The sequence below is a fragment of the Primulina eburnea genome, chromosome 11, assembly GCF_022965805.1.
Source record: "Primulina eburnea isolate SZY01 chromosome 11, ASM2296580v1, whole genome shotgun sequence".
In the NCBI taxonomy this organism is placed as follows: domain Eukaryota; kingdom Viridiplantae; phylum Streptophyta; class Magnoliopsida; order Lamiales; family Gesneriaceae; genus Primulina; species Primulina eburnea.
Genome location: NC_133111.1, coordinates 40,784,329 through 40,797,873, shown reverse-complemented (window position 1 = coordinate 40,797,873; position 13,545 = coordinate 40,784,329). Strand labels below are relative to the sequence as shown.

The window sequence follows — 13,545 nt, the reverse complement described above, 5'->3', positions numbered from 1 at the left end:
ATGAGACCGTCTCACACAAATTTTTGTCCCAAACCATATGCACACCTTTTTTTCCTCCTAATTTCCGTGCTTTGTGGATCCCATAAAAGTAAATAGATTTATTTACAATAATAAAAAAACACTAATTGGAAATAGATTTATTTTATATAAATATTTATATAAATACAAAAGTACATAAATTAGTAAATATTTATTTAAAAAGATGATGCTTCGTAGCACCAAAGCCAAAGTGGAGTACAAATATATTCTTTCCGTACCCTTGATCCGGAAATCGTGTACCTCGAAATAGCACTTTTCATGTCGAGTGCTCCCCAAGGGTGTGTTTGGATCTAACCTTCACTAATAGTCACTAATTTTTTGTTTGTTCGACAAAAAAATAGATATTATTTTATTTCACATCCTAATTATTTTTTTCCAGAAAGCAGTAATTAAGCGAAGATCCTTTGAGTAACTGATTTTGGTATAAATCGTGAAAATAATTAATTGAAAATAATAAAAAAACATTATATATTTTTAATATATATGTTTTTTAGTACATTTTTTTTTTCAATTCCAAAAATAGATTGAGTCTATGTTACATTGAAGTAGTATTCCCAAGAACATATGATACAATCTATTAAATAAAGACAAAAAATTGTGTAAGACGGTCTCAGTGATCGTGTTTGTGAGACGAATATCTTATTTGAGTCATCCGTTAAAATATAATTTTTTATTATGAATATCGGTATGGTAGACACGTATAACAGATTAGGATCCGTGAGACGGTCTCATAATCAATCTTAAATAAATACTATATTAATTAGCAGATGGTGATTAATTTTTTAAATTCAATCTATGTAAAATCGTCGACCCTCGGGAGTCGGGGCAGTATTTGGAATAGGGAAAAAAGGAAAATGTTCAAATTTTATAAATATTCACCTCCCCAAGAGCCCTTTTTCACCCATAAATAAATCCACCAGTTTTTATTTCTAAAAAGTAAAAAAAAAATAAAATAAAAATTCCAACCTTCCATCTTCCCTGTTAATTATCTCTTCATATATATCATTACTACACCCGTCTGTTCTTTCCAAGAACACAAAATCCATTTTGTGAGGCGGTACTCTCCCTCATGAGGGAAGTGGGAACATCGAGTTGCACAAGTAACACAAGCGACCGAAACATAGTCCGATGGAACAAGGCGGCGCCCCGGTTTCTCACGGGAGTGCGGGTTCCCGGCCTTCGCTGGGATTTCCACTCGGCACAGCCCTTCTTCTGCTGGTTATTTTCACCCTCAGCGGAATATTCTCCTGCTGCTACCACTGGGAAAAGCTCCGCCGCACGTTGTCCCTCCGCCTGTCGGATCTTGAAGCTGACGGTGATCTTGCCTCGTCCAAGCCCAAGTCCCCTCACGATGTAAGTCACTCCCTTTGACATTAATTTATTTTTTAACGAAAATTAATCAATTTTTTACATTAAAACTTTATATTTATGAGCATAATGATATTTTAATTTCAAAATATATTAAATGCATGTCCAATATTATGAACTCTATTTGTCCAGTTTATTTAAAAGGTGCCAGCTGCGGTAGACAGGCATGGCAGTCGGCACATCTTTTATCTTTGATTTTTTAATAATTTATATATTTTCATAGAGGAGTATAATTTTATTTTTTTATATTAATTAAGATGCATCTTGATTTAGAAAAATAGGTTTAATTTGGCGAACTAAACATAGATCTCAAATCTCAAATTATTTAAACGTGTGATGCAATCAAAATCACAGACGGTTATTATTAACTATTAAATTTGGAAAACATTCTTTTCGATAAATTTAACGATAAAATCGTAACATATTTGAAATCATGAATTTTACGTCAGAAGATTTTGCAGATATTTATTGGATCGATCTGTGTTAATACTTAATTAATATATTGTCATTCAGAAGTTGAAGCAACAAGGGAATCAAAGCATGTCAGTCATAATGCCCGGCGATAACGTTCCCAAGTTCCTAGCAATGCCATGCCCATGTGAGCCGCCGCGGCGGGGAGAAAACACCGTGGAATTGCAGAAGACGCTGCCAAAAGCGCCGGCACCGCTGCCGCGAATCGCGGTGCCTCTGTATTGATTTCTTGGTGATAAGGATGAAAACATCGATATAATTTAACTTAGATATTTGGCAAATATCAAGAGTTGGATGGGGACCAAAGACTTTGGCAGGAGCAAAAAATTTTACGTACACATATTTTACATGTCTGAAATTTACTTTTACCCATAATTTTTTCCCGTATTTTAGGTGTAATACGTGTTTTAGTGTGTGTCATAGATTTCAATTTCTGTTCCCATTATGGATTTGATTTTTTTTATATTAAAAAAATCATACTTTTATTAATTTTTATATGGAGTAAATTTATTTAACCTTTTTAGAAAGTCGTGTCTATGTTTGATTTATGAGAGGGGAGGAGTCCCCAAATGATAATGGCATATCATTAATTTGAAAGTAAATAAGAAAATTAAAATTGATTCCCTTAAAATATACCCATTTTCATATATAACTAGATTAATTAAAATATGCATGAAGAATTTAATATTTATTATTGATCACAAAATATATTCTTTCATAAAAAAAACTCATATGTCGCATTAAATTGGGAAATTATTATGATTTTTTTTACTGTTATAGGAAAAGGGTGAGATTCACTGCTTCGTGAAGGAAGCATATTAGGTCTTCCAAATAAGAAGTATATTCCTATTGGCCACATTATATCGACTATTGCCACTTACTTTATTAGTAGTGGTAAAAGATATCACTTCATACAACGCCATCAATCGACTTTTTTTGAATTTGGAAAATATCATATTTGAGTTCAAATTTGAGAATTTAATATCAAATAACTTACAACTCATCGATTGATACAGTCGACTCATAATATTCATTATTGTGTGACAAGATCATATACATGATCAAAAACTTGAGTGAGTATCATGTGAGACCGTCTCACGGATCATAATATGTGATACGGGTCGACCCTACTCATATGCACAATAAAAAGTAATACTCTTAGCATAAAAAGTAATATTTTTTCATGGGTGACCCAAATAAAAGATCCGTCTTACAAATACGACCTGTGAGACCGTCTCACACAAGTTTTTGCCCAAAAACTTTATACAAAAAAATTGTGTGAATCAGTCTCATGGGTCGTATTTTGTTAGATAGTTATTTTATTTGGGTCATCCATGAAAAAATATTATTTTTTATGCTAAGGGTGTTGTTTTTTATTGTGAATATCGGTAGAGTTGACCCGTCTCACAAATTAAGATTCGCGATAACGTCTCATAAGAGAACTACTCAAAACTTTATACTTACATAATTTTGATGGGTAATGAGGCTCAAATTAATTATAAAAGTCTAAGCCCACAATTAATTATACAAGCTCAAGTCCACTATATACTCTCCAAAAAAATCTATAAATAAGAGAGTATTCTCATTATTCAAAGAGGATTTTTGGATACTTAAACCTTTTAGCTCTCAATTACGATCTAGAAGTTATTTCCTGACTTGAGCGTCGGAGTGTCTACCCCGGCGCCTCTGACGCTTTGTTTGTTGACGCAGATGATAGCCCACAAAAATTTCTCTCCATCAGCTACTTGGAGGACTCGATTAAAAACTAGTATAGTAGTTCGGATAATCATAATTTTTGACTACAATCTATATGATATTTATATAGCAAGAAATTTTGCTTAAAGTCGAGACGATTTAGACTCACTTTTTAATTCTAAAATCTAAAAAAAATAAATTTACAACACTGCAAAAACGAGGTTCGTTGCGAAAATTGCGCATTTGATTTTGAAATTTTATATGAACGAAAAACAATGGAAAAATCATTTTTTTTAATATAAAAATTTATTTGAACTCAAAAGTCCTAATTTATAAACAGAAAAATGAATCCGATCAAGATGTTGGAAGGAATAAACAATAGGGTTCAAGTTCTATGCATTTTTCATTTATTTATCATCAGACATTAAGTTCATATTCATAATTTTAATTTTGATAAAATAAAATATCAAATAAAAAGAATATATAGTTGATGCCATCTTTTTGGTTTGGAACTTGATAGAAACAACTTTAATCTCCATTAGTCAACCAGTCATCATGAAATTTTCGGACAACAAATATAATCCTTTAAAACTTTATTTCCAATTTCATGTCATGACCTAACTTCATTGCGTAGTATATTTTAAATTTGTTGTTTTCTTTTATAAATTACAGAAATGAGATTTGCTTTAATATGCAAATCTATTTAAATTTTTTGGGAGGATTTAATTTATAATTTAAACAATTTCATTAATATAATTATTGTGAAGGATTTCAAATGTAGAGTGGGTCTCATGTGAGACCGTCTCACGGATCTTAATCTGTGAGACGGGTCAACCATACCCATATTCACAATAAAAAGTAATACTATTAGCATAAAAAGTAATACTTTTCAATAGATGACCCAAATAAAAGATCCGTCTCACGAATATGATCCGTGAGACCGTCTCACACAAGTTTTTGCCTCAAATGTATATCCGATATGAATGTAATTTCCAATTCATTTTAAAAATGAATCAATCCAAATTCAGTTTACATCTTAAATCAAATTAGACATCGTAGAAGGAATTCCCATGTTTCTCTTTGAACATATGAAATAAAAAAATAGAGTTAGTATCTTATGAGACGGTCTCACGAATCTTTATCTGTGAGACAAGTCAAGCATGCTCATATTCACAATAAAAAAATAATATTTTTAGCATAAAAGTAATAATTTTTCATGAATGACCCAAATAAGATATCTATATCACAAAATACAATTCATGAAACTATCTCACACAAGTTTTTGCTTAAAAAATATTCCAAATGGGGAAAAAATTATCTTGCAATCAAGTGTACACTACACCGACACAACAGAATATCATATTTTATGGACATTTTCATAGTCACAAATTAAGCTTCGATTCTTTATTAAAATTATTTTCGTTTCGTTTCGTCCTTGATGCTTTATCTATCCTATAAATATGTATAAAAATTAAGGTTTTCGGTGGTACGAATTTGTGACACAAATTAGTTTTTACAAAATAATCTGTCTATTTAGATAAATAATAATTTTCATATACTTTACTAATAACTATAATATTAATTCGATTTAAAAATTCAAAAATAAAAGTTAAAAAAAATCGAATATTATTTCTTCAAATTACATATTTAATATAATTACATTATTTTTTATATAAATAATAATAAAATTTTATAAATCAACTCGATCTAATAAATAATTATAATAATAATTTTTATATATAATATTCATTATTTTATAGGTGTGTCGTTAACTAAGTATCTGTTAATTACGATGGTGAATAAAGTGGGATGACAAAGAGGCTAACCACTTGCTCGGCTTTCACATTGAATATAGTAAATATCAATAAAGCCAAAAAAATGAAATAAAATAATATTTACATATGTACTAAATAAATAATTAAATATATATGTAAATAATATAGAAATGAGTGGGCTTCGAACGTACGGACGATAGCCAAAGGAGACTCCTCCAAATTCAATTTGGGTCCCTATACTTTAATAAACTTTTTTGTCGAGCAACTTTAATAAAATTTTCCCAGGGCCCCTTATGTTGTAAATATTCACATGGGAATGGGACGACCATCGAGGTTTGTGTTGGATTTATTAGTGTCTGCATCAATCCGATGTTATTAGTTCCTTCATCCCAGAGTTGATGTTGTCACCACGGAAGATCGAGTGCTTGTCATTTAATTTAACAAAAAATCACTCCGATTCGAATTTTTTTAAGTGCAAAGTATCGTAAGCATCATGTGTCGATCATTTCCCAGTTAGAGATATACTCCAAGCAATCCATGATAATTGAACGTGAATTTAATATTTATCGTTTTATCAAAAAATTTAACGAGTGAAACACTGCAACTCAAATTTTTCGAACTATAAAATAAGCCAAACGTTAGATTTCTATATATTTTGTAATAATGACGATTATTGATTCTTAAAATACAAGTTACGGAGAATTAATAATCGAATAAATAAATCAACGTGGGTTAAAATCAGATCACATTCCATCTTATAAGTGTTTGACTGTCTTATGTGACATCCAATAATGTCTGTCAAATTTACATTCTAATTATTAGGCGTGGATGAGTGTGTTAGGGATTAAGTCCTTCTCAAGAACTTAGACAATTATCTCTTTTGAACTAGTTTTTGACATATAGTTAAATCCAAATCTATAATCTTTTAACGGTCACAAGTTCTAAGTTGTTCCTCCCAAACGTAAGTTATGGTGGCCATCACGGGCGGAGCCATGGCCTGGGGTGACTTTTTTTCCGATATTTTTTATAAATAAAATTTTGACTTATTTTCCGATAGCTTGGAGCTCTATTTATCAATATTAGCTCAACCATAATTTAAAAAATTATAGCTTGGATAAAAATGAAAATCTAGCTCCGCTACTTGTAGCCATAAGCAGACATTGCCAATTGATCAGTTACTAGCCATTTACTGAATGACTTGAAAGAAGAAAAATTAGGTTATTTTACCACAAGTGGAAAAAAACTGTTTGGATAATGTGATTGGAAGCCTCGAACGAATGAAAATATAGAAATCACGGAAAAATATGTGAATATATTTTTGGCATATAGCTAGTGGACATCCTCGTCAAAAAGTTAGGTGCCCATTAATCACGAAACAACTAGAGTGATTCTACTATTCGAATTGTTTAAAATTAATATCGAACAAGTGACGTAAACTTTGATATCAAATATAAGATCAAATGTTTATTGTTATTTCAAAAGATATAAGTAACGGTAATAATAAACTCAAATATTTCAAATCGTACAACCACCCAGACATCACATTTCCATCGATAGTTAAATACTATAAATTATACTAAGTAAATGGTGCACTCTCTTTCCCTTTCCACTTCTTCACTCACTCCCATTAAAATACATGTCCATGGAAATTTAATTTAGCAAATACTCAATAGTCCTAATTTTTTTTAAAAAAATAAACGGACCCAAATAACCTGTCAACAAATTCCAAAAGAGCGTTCTCAAAGGATATTGGGCCTATTAAAGGCCCATCGAAAAATCAGAAATGGATAATTTTAAAATTACACTGGGCTAAATAAAATTACCCTGGGCCAAGACATTAGTGTGGGTTCTTTTTGTTGCTCAATTCTTGACCAATTTTTCATATAAGCCCAACCTGAAAACAAGAACGTGAACTCGTCACGATTTATGTGCTATATATTTAAGATACTTAAATAACAATTAATTTAAAAATAATTTACAGTTCTATTTAATTTTTGTATCGGTTCCAATTTTTTTTTAATTTTCAGAAACCCGAACTGAATCGCAAATTTATGGCTCCGAAACCGAAACCGAAACCAAAAATTTTCGATGCCAGTTTTCGGAAGACGTTTCCAATTATTTTGCAGGGGGGACAATTCCCTTTCCTCGTGAGTTTAGCTATTGTATAATGAACTAGTCTAATTTTTTTACTATGGACTTGTGTCATAATGCAAATTATGTTATCTTGAAAATCAAAATTGATTGGTGAAAAAAGTGCACTCAATTGTCCAATTACTCAGTCAAATTGTTAAGTTTGAATCTTTGACATTTTTTTAAACCAATTTTTGCACCACTTGTTTGGTCTTTTTAATATTACAGTATATTGGATTAGTTGTGTTGAACTTATTGGTTGTGTTTTAAAAACCAAAAGAATATATTAGAAGACAATGTTGTAGGACCGAGTGCTTACCGCTTTACCAAAAGCTATAGCTAGTGGTAATGGTGCAACTCAAATCTTTTAAACCGCACAGCAGCACAAGCACCATGATTCGATCGCTCTACCAAGCAAGGACAATTATTGCACCCAACAATCTCCCTCTCAATAATTGCACTCCTTGCAATCAATGGGAATCAAACCCATGATCTTGGCTCTGATACCAATTGTGGGACCGAGTGCTTACCGCTTTACCAAAAGCTATAGCTAGTGGTAATGGTGCAACTCAAATATTTTAAACCGCACAGCAGCACAAGCACCATGGTTCGATCGCTCTACCAAGCAAGGACAATTATTGCACCCAACTGTTAGGAGTGCTCACCGGTGATGCCGTATCTTCTGTTTTCCCGCTGGCGAACCTGCAAATTCAACCACAACAAGAAACAATAGAGAATAATGTATTAGGATAAAAACCGGGCTCAGACGAACTGATTTTGGCCTCTCCAAATACACAGTGAACCAAGGCGAAGACCACAAAGGTTTCCCGATCAAAACACCAATCACTCTACACACAGTAGGAACGACACTGTCTCGCACAAAGAACCGAGGACAGTTTCCAATCTCACCACTCTCTGATATCACTTGAGAAATAGAGAAGAAAAGGAGAAGAGAAGATGAATAGAATAGCTCACAAGCACCTAGCAAAGAACACTACGCTTGGAAGAAGAATGACGAGAACGACGCTGTCAAGCTACTGCCTCTCTCATAAATCTCACGCTGCTCACTCTCTTTTGAAGGAGGAAACGCTCGGCTGCTGCTATTAATAAGAGGAAGTGAATATTATTAAAGCCCTACAGCCCATATGTGATGGAAGGGAAAAGGCTATGGTAATGGACCGGAGGAAAATATTGGGCCAAACCCAACATTTCTCCACCTTTTGGTCCAACACCGGTTCAACTGGTCAGGAGAGTCACCTACAGCCATCATCATCGCCCCACTTGCAGAAAACACAAAGTTAGTACAAGTAACAATATGTAGCAAACACTAAGTAAGCTACACTAAAAGAACATAAATCGAACACATCAGTCAGAAGTATCAAAATTTAAAATTTTTAGACAAGATATAAATTTTTCAGTGGATAAACACTTAGTTCCCATGTCAGCAGGATTAAATTGAGAAGGGATTTTTTCAAGATAAACTATGCCTTTTGCAACCACATCACGAATGTAGTGGAATCTAACATCAATATGTTTAGTTCTATCATGAAAAACATGATTCTTACACAGTTGTATACCAGACTGACTATCAGAAAATACTACAACTTCACCTTCAAGAAAACCAATTTCAGAAATAAGACCTTTCAACCAAATAGCTTCTTTTAAAGCTTCAGTGACAACAACATACTCAGATTCAGTGGTTGAAAGAGCAACAATGTGTTGTAATTGAGATTTCCAGCTAATACAAGCACCACACAATGTAAACACATAAGAAGTTGTTGATTTTCTATTGTCCCTATCATTTGCATAGTTAGAATCCACATATCCAACCAATTTAACACCAACATCAAATTTTGAAAATTTTAAACCATATTTCACAGAACCATTCAGATATCTCAAAAGCCATTTGGCAGCTTGCCAATGGTAAACACCGGGATTAGACATATACCGACTCAAACAACTCACAGCATATGCAATATCAGGTCTCGTGCTAACCATTAAATACATGACAGAACCTATAGCATTTGAATATGGCACATTCTTCATGTTTTTAATATCAAAATCAGTTTTAGGGGATTGCTCTTTACTTAGAACAAAATGACCAGCTAAAGGCACATTGACTGGTTTTGCATTTAACATGGAAAATTTACTCAAAACTTTCTTAATATAAGTATCCTGATTCAACAAAATGACAGAACGTTTTCTATCTCTATAAATGTTCATGCCAAGAATACGTTTAGCATCTCCTAAGAATTTCATATCAAATTTAGCACTTAAGCAATTTTTAACATGATCAATGGTTTTCACACAAGAACTAATCAATAGCATATCATCTACATAGATAAGCAAGAAAACATGAACTTTAGCATTTTGTTTGAAATACAAGCAATGATCATAATCACTTCTAGTAAAATTCATAGAAAGCATGCATTCATCAAACTTTTTGTCCCATTGCCTAGGAGATTGCTTCAATCCATACAAAGATTTCTTTAGCAAACAAACATGATCAGGATACTTAGAATCAACAAAACCATCAGGTTGTCTCATAAAAATTTTCTCATCAAGTTCACCATGTAAAAAAGCAGTTTTAACATCTAATTGTTTCAACTCCCAATCAAACTGAGCAACAAGGACAAGCATAATTCTCACAGTAGTAAACTTTACTACATGAGCAAATATTTCAGTATAATATATCCCTTCCTTTTGAGTAAATCCATTAGCCACTAACCTAGCTTTAAATCTGACAGATTCACATTCATTCTTGACCTTAAATAACCACTTACAGTCCACAACAGAACAATTTTCAAGTTTAGGTACAAGAATCCAAGTGTTGTTAATATGCAGCGACTTAATTTCTTCATTCATCGCATTTAACCATTGCACAGAATTTTCAGATTTTAAAGTTTCTTCATATGACTTAGGTTCAACATTATCAATCGATTCAAACACACTAAATGCATGGGAAGTCATATGAAAATCATCAAAATATTGTGGCTGCCTAATATTTCTTTTAGATCTGTCCCTAGCCAATTGATAATCATTCAAATCACTAAGATCAGTTTCAGGAATATTTTCAGCAATTTCTTCATGCACATCAGCATCAACTTGATTATCAAAAACAGATTCAGAAAGATTTTCAGGTAAAATATTCACATCAGGAACATTCTGCACATTTTCAGAATCATGACTTGGACCAAGTAAATGCTCCACCTTGTTTGGAACAGTGGCAGGTTCAGGAGTAGGTAAAGGAACAGATAAACAGGGAAATTCAGACTCATTGAAAACAACATCCCTACTGATTAACACTTTAAAACCAGGTTGTTCCCTTACCCATAATCTATAACCCTTAACCCCATCAGGATAGCCAAGAAAAACACATTTCACAGATCTAGGTTCAAGTTTGTCATTTTTCTGATGCACAAAAGCATAACAACAAAAAACTTTCAAATTTGAAAAATTAATTTGTGTACCAGACCACACAGATTCTGGACACTTACCATTCAAAGGCACAGAAGGAGACCTATTTATCAAATAAGCAGCAGTACAAACAGCTTCCCCAAAACTTTTTTGAAAGACTAGAACTAGCAAGCATGCACCTCACCCTTTCAAGTAAAGTTCTATTCATACGCTCAGCTACACCATTTTGCTGAGGCGTATATGGGACTGTCCTATGTCTTTGAATACTAGATTCTGCACACAAATTGTCAAACAATCGATTACAAAATTCAAGACCATTACCAGTTCTTAGAATTTTAATTTTCTTACCTGTTTGATTTTCAATCAAGTTTTTCCAGTTTTTAAACTTCTCAAACACATCAGATTTGTTTTTCATTAAAAACACCCAAACTTTTCTTGAAAAATCATCGATAACAGATAGAAAATATTGATTTCCACCATGCGTTGGCACACTAGCAGGACCCCACACATCAGCATGCAAATACTCAAGTATTTCAGAAGTGACAGAGTGTTTGGGAATAGGGGAATTTGGAAACTTAACTCTAGACTGTTTACCAAGAACACAAGAATCACAAAATAGCATACAAGACAATTTATCACTACCAAAATAACCATCTTTGTGCAAAATTTCAAGACCTTTAGAACTCATGTGACCTAATCTTTTGTGCCACAAATCAGTTTTGTCACTTAAGACAACATTCACAGAATTTTGCACACAAGGTTCAGATTCAGCATGACAAACATACAAGTTTCTCTTTTTGGCAGCTTTAAAAACCACTAAAGATCCTTTCATAATTTTCATAACCCCATTTCCCCATCTACCCTGTAACCCATCATCTTCCAATGCAGCACATGAAATCAAATTATGACATAAATCGGGAACATGCCTCACATTTTTCAAAGTTAACACATAACCAGAATCAAATTTCAGTGATACATCACCAAGACCAGCAACTTGACACAATTTTTCATATGCCATAGAAACAGACCCATGCTTCACTTCTTTATAACTAGAAAACAGATTTTTAAATGGGGACATGTGAAAAGTGCACGCAGAATCAACCAGCCATTCATTTTCACACAAAGAACTAGAATGCACAGAATTCACCACAGAAACATCACATGCCTCAGTCACCATAAAAATATCACCCATGTTTTCACTACCAGAAGCCATATTTGCATGGTCATCATGCTGGTTTTTAAAGTTTTGGTTTTGATTTTGGTTTTGCTTAGGCCTAGAACACTCTTTAATGTAATGACCAGTTTCACCACAATTATAGCATTTTCTATTCTTGGGTCTCGACTTGGATCTCGCCTTACTCTTACCTCTATTTTTAACGAATGTTTGGTTATGGTTGTTTGAAGGTTTTTGATTTTGAAATCTATGTTGAGACCTTCCTCTAACAAACATAACCTCACCAGAATTATTACAACCCTTATTTGTTTTTAAATCTATCTCTTTGCTTTTCAGACCGTTCACAACAGTTTCTAAACTTACCTGATCTCTACCATACTTAATAGCAGATTTAACATCACTGTAAGAATCAGGTATGGCATTTAAAAGAACAATAGGAGTGTAATCATCAATATTCTTATCTCCTGTTTGCTTAATATCTTGAACTGGTTTGGTAAACACATCAAGGTTTTCATCAATGTCCTTGTTTAAATCAAGTTTGAACCGGAAAAATTTCTCAAGCAAAAACAATTTACTGGGCAACGAAGTTTCAGTATAAAATTCTTCTAATTTTTCCCAAAGTTCCTTAGCCGATTTCAATTTACCAACTTTTCTTAACACAGAGTCAGACAAGTTCAAAATTATTGACGAATAAGCAAACTCATCCATTTCAGCCAATTTTTCAGGAGTTTCAGCAGCAGAATATGACAAGTCTATTGCTTTGAAAACTCTTTGCTGTACCAAAATACCTTTCATTTTCTGCTGCCATATTGAAAAATCTGTTTTTCCGTTAAAAGGTTCGAGATGATATCCAGTCATAGACATTTTCAAAAAACACAACAGTTGATCAAAAACAAAAAATTTTCACACAGAGAAAATTTAAATCACCAAGATCAAAGCGAACAAAGCGGAAGCAACTTTTCGCCACGAAAATGGAAACACAACAAGCACATAAAACCTAGAGTTCTACCAGCAGCAAATCCTAGCACATAAATCCGCGGCAAGCGGTTACACTACTAAATGCAGTAAAAGAGGTTCCAGCCAATATACCAGAGCGAAATTCTAAGTAAGAGTTTCAAATTCCAACGAACCGAAGACGACGGTGCGGCGGGCAGCAAGGCGCACGGCTGGCAGCGGGCGGCGGGCAGCAGGGCGGGCAGCGGGCAGCGACCAATGGCTCTGATACCACTGTTAGGAGTGCTCACCGGTGATGCCGTATCTTCTGTTTTCCCGCTGGCGAACCTGAAAATTCAACCACAACAAGAAACAATAGAGAATAATGTATTAGGATAAAAACCGGGCTCAGACGAACTGATTTTGGCCTCTCTAAATACACAGTGAACCAAGGCGAAGACCACAAAGGTTTCCCGATCAAAACACCGATCACTCTACACACAGTAGGAACGACACTATCTCGCACAAAGAACCGACGACAGT

The 13,545-nt window shown here is 33.5% G+C and overlaps 1 protein-coding gene across 1 annotated transcript; it reads left to right on the top strand.

Moving 5' to 3' along the window:
• Positions 1–942: 942 nt before the first annotated feature.
• Positions 943–2,341, top strand: LOC140804646 (uncharacterized protein At5g65660-like). The gene is made up of 2 exons (XM_073160726.1): positions 943–1,392; positions 1,921–2,341. Exons 1-2 carry the CDS (start codon positions 1,168–1,170, stop codon positions 2,101–2,103), a joined length of 408 nt encoding a protein of 135 aa, XP_073016827.1. The 5' UTR covers positions 943–1,167; the 3' UTR covers positions 2,104–2,341.
• Positions 2,342–13,545: the final 11,204 nt, after the last annotated feature.

What these genes read in the sequence shown, in the direction of transcription:
- LOC140804646 (XM_073160726.1), top strand. Translation starts at nt 1,168, where the DNA reads ATGGAACAAGGCGGCGCCCCGGTTTCTCACGGGAGTGCGGGTTCCCGG. An exon ending in AGCCCAAGTCCCCTCACGAT is followed by an intron (nt 1,393 to 1,920) that starts GTAAGTCACTCC and finishes ATTGTCATTCAG; the next exon opens with AAGTTGAAGCAACAAGGGAA.